Source organism: Leptopilina boulardi, unplaced genomic scaffold, assembly GCF_019393585.1.
Source record: "Leptopilina boulardi isolate dan_hultmark-lab unplaced genomic scaffold, ZJU_Lbou_2.1 LbouV2_144, whole genome shotgun sequence".
Classification (NCBI taxonomy): Eukaryota; Metazoa; Arthropoda; class Insecta; order Hymenoptera; family Figitidae; genus Leptopilina; species Leptopilina boulardi.
In genome coordinates, this window is record NW_026137690.1 from 2,032,268 (window position 1) to 2,040,327 (window position 8,060).

At 22.2% G+C, this 8,060-nt stretch overlaps 1 protein-coding gene and 3 non-coding genes across 6 annotated transcripts in view; 2 read left to right on the top strand and 2 right to left on the bottom strand.

Annotated features, from left to right (window-relative positions):
* The first annotated feature begins 1,064 nt into the window (after positions 1 to 1,064).
* The window catches only part of LOC127291603 (serine/threonine-protein kinase S6KL), a 79,504-nt gene continuing 72,508 nt past the window's right edge, over positions 1,065 to 8,060 (top strand). The window contains exons 1-7 of one of the 3 annotated variants that reach the window (XM_051320803.1): positions 1,065 to 1,259; positions 1,943 to 2,036; positions 2,250 to 2,344; positions 2,708 to 3,060; positions 3,928 to 4,035; positions 4,407 to 4,565; positions 5,623 to 5,711. In XM_051320803.1, the coding sequence (XP_051176760.1) occupies positions 1,974 to 2,036; positions 2,250 to 2,344; positions 2,708 to 3,060; positions 3,928 to 4,035; positions 4,407 to 4,565; positions 5,623 to 5,711 (867 nt within the window). In that variant the 5' untranslated portion in view covers positions 1,065 to 1,259; positions 1,943 to 1,973. Of the gene's footprint in view, positions 1,260 to 1,451; positions 1,471 to 1,942; positions 2,037 to 2,249; positions 2,345 to 2,707; positions 3,061 to 3,927; positions 4,036 to 4,406; positions 4,566 to 5,622; positions 5,712 to 8,060 lie in introns of those variants that run through there. The other 2 variants (XM_051320802.1, XM_051320804.1) reach the window with 2 other exon arrangements.
* Positions 6,466 to 6,537, top strand: Trnaw-cca (transfer RNA tryptophan (anticodon CCA)). Its single transcript has one exon. It is a non-coding gene; the product is annotated as a tRNA-Trp (tRNA).
* Positions 6,827 to 6,900, bottom strand: Trnan-guu (transfer RNA asparagine (anticodon GUU)). Its single transcript has one exon. It is a non-coding gene; the product is annotated as a tRNA-Asn (tRNA).
* Positions 7,473 to 7,546, bottom strand: Trnan-guu (transfer RNA asparagine (anticodon GUU)). The gene has a single exon. It is a non-coding gene; the product is annotated as a tRNA-Asn (tRNA).

Below are 8,060 nucleotides of genomic sequence, written 5' to 3' on the forward strand. Positions count from 1 at the left end.
CTTTAGCGTACTAATAATCGAATGTTCCTTATGGTCTTCGTAGGAGTTACCTTTTCATTTTCAAGTTTTCCTTGCGTTGGCGCCACTATGCAATACAAAAACATTCTCGAGGAGTCGGTTATTCAGGTTGTTTCCAGGTGTAAATAAGGTATATTTCTATTTTTAGTTTATATTTAATTATTTTTGGCAAAATTTTCAAAATTAGAAAGAAAAAATTTTATTTACAAAAAAATTGCATTTTTTTTGTATTTTTTCTTTATTTCACTGTAAAAAAAATTGGATTTTTTATTTTACTTCTTTTTTTTAATTTTTCTTTCTTGATATTTATTTAAATCATCAAAAAAGTTTTCTTGGGTAAAAGTCTGAGCTAATATTAACCCATAACACCATGGGTCCAGTAGGCCCGAGAATTTTTTCTCGCTTAAATTAATTGAATGTAGAGTAAGTGTACCAATTACGGCGCGTTTATATAAAATGACTATGATATATTTAATAAAACTGTTACCGTAATTGATACAAAGGCATCGTAATAGTAAACTACGGTATTAGTTTTAATTTCTCATATTTGTTTAAATAATCGATTTTTATAAAGTTAAAATTTTTTTTTAATATCTAAATAACATAAACTTTTAGTTTAATAAGTCTTAAATTGACTTTATACAATAGAAATGTCGAATTTTCTATTTCAAAGGTGTTTTGACTTGAATAGCGCCGTAATTAGTACATTTACCTTACAATAAGAAAAAAATATTTATTGGTGAAATTCTGAGCTATTGAAATTCACTCAAATAATAATTATTTGATATTGATCCTTGGAGTTCTTTCCCTCCTTGGTGTAACAGATTTCCACTTTTACTCTTCGAGAAAAAAAAAATAAATTTAACAATTAAACTTTTTTAAATTTTTTAAAGAATTTTAAATAATAGCGCCTTTTTTACCAATGAGAGTTGCGCATGCGCAGTAGTATTGCGTAGACGGTCGTTAGCTTCTTTTGATAAAGTAGAAAATTACTATACCGTTTTTCTTCCTTATCGATCGAGTTATACTCAAATGTCAAATTTTTTGACGTAGATTTAGTGCCTCTGTCTCTCTCTCTATTTTTTATACTGTTTATATTGTTGAATTTTAAATATTTATATTTATTTATTTATTTTAATCTAAGTCAGTGTTTAAAAATTTTTCTCATAGTGTTTCTAATTTTAATGAATAGAAGAAAAATATCGAATTTTTCAAGATTAAAAATTTTTTATTAAAAAAAAGTAAGTTATTTCACAGTTATCAATAGAGAAAATATAATTAAAATTAAGTAATGTGACTCATTTTTTTTTTTTTTTTTAAATAGAAAATTTCGATATTTAGTACATTTAGAAAAATATTTTGTAAATTGCAGAAATAAGTTTTCGTTTCTCGAACATAACCTATAAATATACGTCGTAAAAACAAATTTTTATTTACAAAACAGAAAAAAAAGTAATTGAATTTTTTTTTTGTGAAAATAATTTTATCTAAATTTTAATTTTCAAATAATTTAATTTTAAATCAATTGTTAAATTTTATTAGTGAAATCAAACTTAAGAAAATTTTAATAAAATGCAAATTCAATCGATCAAAACGATCGAAATTGAAAATTAACGAAATTTTAATATTTCTTAATATATTAATTCAATTTAAGTTACAAAATTATTTGGAATTTTATTTTATCTAAATTTTAATTAATTTAAGTATTAAATTATTTCAATTGCAATTTATCAAAATTTTGATTTATTTAAGTTTTTCTTTTTTTTACAATTAAATAATGTTATTTTCTTTGATAAAAAAATATGAATATTTCTTAATGCTTATATTAAATTGATTTAAGATTTTATGTAAAAAAAAAAAAAGAAAACAACTATTTATAAAATAATATAATAATTATATATTATAATTAAATAATTTATTTAAGTTTTCATTTTCAGGTGTAGAATAAATAACGAATGGGAAATTCTAATACGAGTATTAAAAAGAAAAATTATTCACAACGACAATATGCAAGTCAGGTTTGTTGAAATTTTATAATAATTTTTTTTTCTATACTATAATTATAATAATTGCTCGTAAATTTTCTCTATAATAAAAGTTATAATTTAAATTTAATTAAAATTAATATTTAAATAATAATAATAATAAAAATATTTCAATTTAAATTTAATTTTAATTAATATTTTATTTAAATTTAACTTTTTATTTTTAATTTTTATTTTCTTTTATAGTTCAGTCTCAATGACATTTTGGGTAGACGATGTATTGGAACGCCAGAATATGATTATGAGCCATATCGACCTTGGTCTCGAATTTCCAGAAGAAGGTAACGTGTGTCTGTGTGTAACAAAATATCTTTTTCTTGCGTAACGTTCATTTATTGAGTCCTTAAATAATTTTATTTACCACATAAAAATTTCATCTCTTTATTCTATATTTATTTAAAATAATGTTTTCTGTTTGGACAAAAAAAAAATTATAATTATTCCCTATTTTTGTGAAATTAATAGATTTTTGGGAAAAAAAAAATTATAATTTTTCCCGTATTTCAAAAAAAAAAAAAATAATAATAATAGAGTTTTGAGAAAAAAAAAATTATAATTTTTCTTTATTTTTGCAAAAAAAAAAAATGTATTTAAAAACTATTTTTACGAAATTAATAGCGATTATTATTTATTATTATTTTCAGCTGGAGCGAGGGAACGTTAAATGATCCGTTTAATTTGTCAAAAACAGCATGGCCAGTGCCGAGATTTGAGGCAATTTTTCTTCCTGAATTTATTGTTCGTGAAGAGCCATTAAAAACAGAATATCAATTTTTGGATATTATTTCAAAAGGAGCCTATGGACGTGTCTATAAAGTATTGAGGCACAAAACACGGGAAATTTATGCATTAAAAGCAATTAGTAAAGCAAAAATTGTCGCCGAAAATGCAGTTTCTCAAGCCAAACAAGAGGTGGCAATTCAAAGGGCAGTTGGTCATCATCCTTTTATTGTAAAGGCCTCTTATCATTGGCAGGGACGAAAAACATTATACATACGTTAGTATTTCATTTTTTTTTTAAATTAATTTTCATTCTATTTCTATTTAATTTTCTTTTTCTTTTTTTTCTCTTTATTTCATTGTCCAAAAAAAGAATTGTATTTTTTTTTTCTAATTTCCATCTTAAATTATTACAAATTTCCTTTATGAAACTTGATATTTAAATGATCAAAAAAGTTTTCTTAGGTGAAAATCTGAGCTAATATTAACAAAAAAAAAAAAAAAAAATTATTGAAAATTAATTCTTTATGAAACTTATTTATTTTAAAGGAAAAAAAAAAGTTTTCTTGGGTGAAAGTCTGAGCTAATATTAACCCTTAACAACATTGGGTCCAGTAGACCCGAGCAATTTTTCTCGTAAAAATTAATTGAATTTGAATATTTTTTTATATTTTAATATATCACTTTGAAATATTAGTAATTTTCTAAATTTTTTTTGATTGCAACTAATTCGATACAAAAGAATAAATTAGCTTTAAACATTAATAAATTAGCAATTTTTTTTTTTTTTTAATTTTAACCCAAAGTCACATTTTATTTTGCAAAATAAATACACTTTTATGCAAGTTCTGCTGTTGTAATTTTTCTCTTAAAGAATAATATAATATTAAATTTTTTAAATGATAATATTAAAATTTTAAATAATTCATGAATTTTTAAAGTAAAAAAAAGGCAATTTTTTGGTTTTTATTTTTCACAATTTTTTTTTCAAGTAACTTTTAAAACACGTTTGAATACGCGTCGGGTACAGCAGACCCATTGTACAATTTACGTTCGAATTGTGCCAGTTAAGTGTTAAATAATTAATTTTCTAAGTATTTTATTATTAAATAATTTTTTGGGGGGTTTTTTTTTTCTTTTACAGTAACAGATTTCATTGGTGGTGGCGAATTATTCTCGCTAGTTGAAGAATTTGGTTGTTTGCCAGAAAAAGTCGTTCGAATATACGTTGCTGAAATAGCCCTCGCAATTGGTAATTAGTTAAAATTATTATAAATATTCATAATTTACATTTAATTGTTGAATTTCTTCAAAATTTAATATTTATTGAAAAATACGAATAAAAATTTTGTTTTGTTTGTACAAAATATGTATTAAAAGAATAACAAAAATTAAGTAAAAAAAAAAAATATTACAAATAATAATAGTAATAATAATATAATATATTAATTTAATAATAATATTATTATTATTATTATTATTTTTATTAATATTATTATTATTATTATTATTATTATTATTATTATTATTATTATTTTTATTATATTATTTTATTTGAAAATAAAGTGCTTTGGTTTATTATAAATTAATTTATTAATATTTGTTAATTATAAATGATTTCAGATTTTTTGCACAATGCGGGAATAATTCATAGAGACATAAAAGCAACAAATGTACTTTTAAACGATGAAGGTCATGCAATTCTCATTGATTTTGGTTTGTCGAAATGGCTACGTCCAACTCATCGCACGGGAACATTTTGTGGAACATTGGAATACATGGGTATTTATTTTTATATTTTACAAAAAAAATATATTTTTTTTCTCTTATTTTATTTATTAAAAAACAAGTTTTTTTTTATCTGAATTACGTAAATTCAAAGTTTTTACTATTATAACATCATGATTATCCCATAAAAATTATGAATTAGAATTTTTATTTTTAAAAAATTTTATTAGATTAGAAATAATCTATTTTTTCTGTTCGAATTTTTAATTGATATATTTTTAAAAAGACGCCTAATTTTCATTTGTTCCGAAATTACAAAAATGATCGAACAAACAATCGATAGAAAGATTATGGTGTAATTTTTCAAAATTGACCAATCACGATTTTCTTGATAATTTCTAATTATCAAGAATTATTTTTTATTATTATTATTATTATTATTATTATTATTATTATTATTTCTAATTGATCAATTTTCGAAAATTGCTTTCACTCGACTGTTTGTTCGGTCATTTGTAGAATTTCGGACAAATGAAAATTCGACTTTTTAAAAATTTCAGCGCAATTTTTAAAATCAAATTAATTCCAATTTTATGGATAATTTTTGATTGGTTGTATTTAAAAATCGCGACAAAAATCGATTGTTCGGCAATTTGCAATTTCGGACAAATGAAAATTATAGAAATTCTGTTAAATAATTTTTCGTATAAGTAAAAATTCTACAGAAAAATCGGTTTTATAGAAATTTAATGAAATATAATAATTCGAAAAAATGAAAAAATTCATCTAAAAAATAATAAAATGAAAATTCTATATGCAATGAAATTCTTTCTAATAAAAATTCATTTTTTAAATGGCTTTATATTATGTTAAATGAAAATTTTGAAAAATAATAATAATTTGAAACAATTAAAATTCGTCTCAATGAAAATTATAATCTAATGAAATTCTATTATATTTTCAGTTTTTAGTCACTTTTTCTAAAATAGTTAATAAAAAATAGATTTTCACAGCAAAACAAATTTTTTTCACAAACATTAATTAATAAATGAAACAAAAATTACAAGAAAAAATTAAGAAAATAAAAATTAAATAATTTTTTTTATCGCAGCTCCTGAAATTTTGAAACGAGAATATTACGGACACGAAGTTGATTGGTGGTCTCTTGGGGTCTTGACCTGTTTTCTTCTGCTGAATGAGGTGAGTTTTTTTTTTTTATAAATTTATTTATTTAACTAATAATAAGGTGGGACCACTTATAAAACATGATTATTAAAATAAAATATTTCTGTTAAGAAAAAAAAAAGTCGAAGTTAAATAACGTGCCAAAATGGCAAAATAATTTACAAAAATTATAAATTTTCGCGAACGAATCATCTCACAGAAAATTAAAAGGCATTAAAATAAGCTGCAACGTTTATTATTTTAATCCAATTTTGTCTTATTTTAATCCATTTTGGTATATTAAAATCAGCAAAATTGGATTAAAATAATAAGCGTTGCAGCTTATTTTAATGCCTTTTAATTTTTTGTGCTTGCAATGGAAGATGCAGATAGAATGAAGGAATAAAATTAAAATAGTGAGGGAAAATAAATTTCAATATCATCGATGGTCAATGAACTTAAGAAATAAAAATACGATGAAGGCAGAGAAATTTAAAAAAAAAAAACTATAAAAAATAAAATATAATACAATAAAAAACAATAAAATTTAATACAATACAATAAAATATTCTTAATTAAATTATAGATATATTTAAAAAAGAGAAATTAAAAATTTTATGAATTTATAATTTACTAAACGATTCAAATAATTCAATAAATTCGCTTTTTTCCCGCGCAAATAATTAGCTAGTATTATATATAGTGGTATCGTTTAGTTCTCTTGAGATTTGTTTACTTTAAAAGAGAGAGTGACAATTATGATTTGTATTCGATGCTAGCGAAGTTATATGACTCCGTGGCGCAACGGTAGCGCGTCTGACTCCAGATCAGAAGGTTGCGTGTTCAAATCACGTCGGGGTCAAGTTATTCTTTTTTTTCTCAAAAAATTTTTTTTCTATTTTTCTATTTTACTTTCCTAAATTCTGTTTAAAAAAAAAATTATTTTTGAATCCTTTTATTTTTACACGCTTCTATTTTACTAAATATTCTAAATAATATACTAAATAGAAATAAATAGAAATAATATATTCTAAATAAATAATAATATAAATACAGTAATTATATTCTAGTTAATATTTTATTTTTATTAAATTTAAAAAGATGATTTTAAAAAAAAATTTTTTTACTTAATAGAAAAGAAAAAAAAATAACGCCCCCGGGTGGGCTTGAACCACCAACCTTTCGGTTAACAGCCGAACGCGCTAGCCAATTGCGCCACGGAGGCTATTGAAATTTCTAACCTAAAATTTTTGGGTCTAGTTAAAAGAAATTAATTATTCATTAAATTCGTGAGATAAACACCTGTAACTGATAACGCAGTGTCAACTCTACGGTTTTTTTTCTATTCATCGTAAAAAAAATTTATTTAAATTTGTCTCTTTAAGAAACTGCCATTTTTGTCCTTACATTGTGAACCTATAACCAAATTATTTTAAAGCCACGTTTTCAATGTGCGATATTTTTATTTAGCGCGAAAATTTGAATTCGCAGATTATTATTCTTTTTTACTTATTTTTATCATTGTCATTATTGTTATTTTTATAATAATAATAATAATAATAATAATAAAAATAATAATAATAATTTTTATTTATAGTAACTAAAAATTTCAAGGAATTCAATTTTTCTCTTTAAAAAATATTTTAAATTCTTTAAGGCGAAATTGCATAGGCAAAATAATTATAATGGCAACAATTATTCATTTCAGCGATGATGATATTTTCAATATTATTTTTTATTAAATTAAAAAAAATAGATTTAAAAAAAAAATTCTAGTTAGAAAAAAGAAAAAAATAACGCCCCCGGGTGGGCTTGAACCACCAACCTTTCGGTTAACAGCCGAACGCGCTAGCCAATTGCGCCACGGAGGCTATTGAAATTTCTAACCTAAAATTTTCGGGTCTAGTTATTAGAAATAATTTATTCATTAAATTCGTGAGATAAACACTTGTGACTGAGTCAACTTTACGATTTTTCTTCTATTTATCGTAAACAATTTTTTTTTAAATTCGAAATTTTTTTTATTTATTTTACTTTACAATTACATTAATTTTCTAATTATTTTAAAATTATTTTTTATTTCCTCCTTCTGTTAAATTTTATTTTATTTAAAATACTATAAAAGATTTAATTATTAATAATTTTTCAAAATTTTATAATTGTAATGAAAATTATGGTAATTAAATTTGTTGAATTTAATTAATATTGAATTACATATATATATATATATATATGAAAAATTCCAAAGTTCCAAGAACAATTGCAAAGAATATCTTTATTATAATATGCGAGTAATATGAACCGGCGTAACGCTCGAAATGCTAATTAAATGCACGTTGCGTGTCTCGTTAGCTTTATTATCACTTCCAGTTCTCACATTTATTT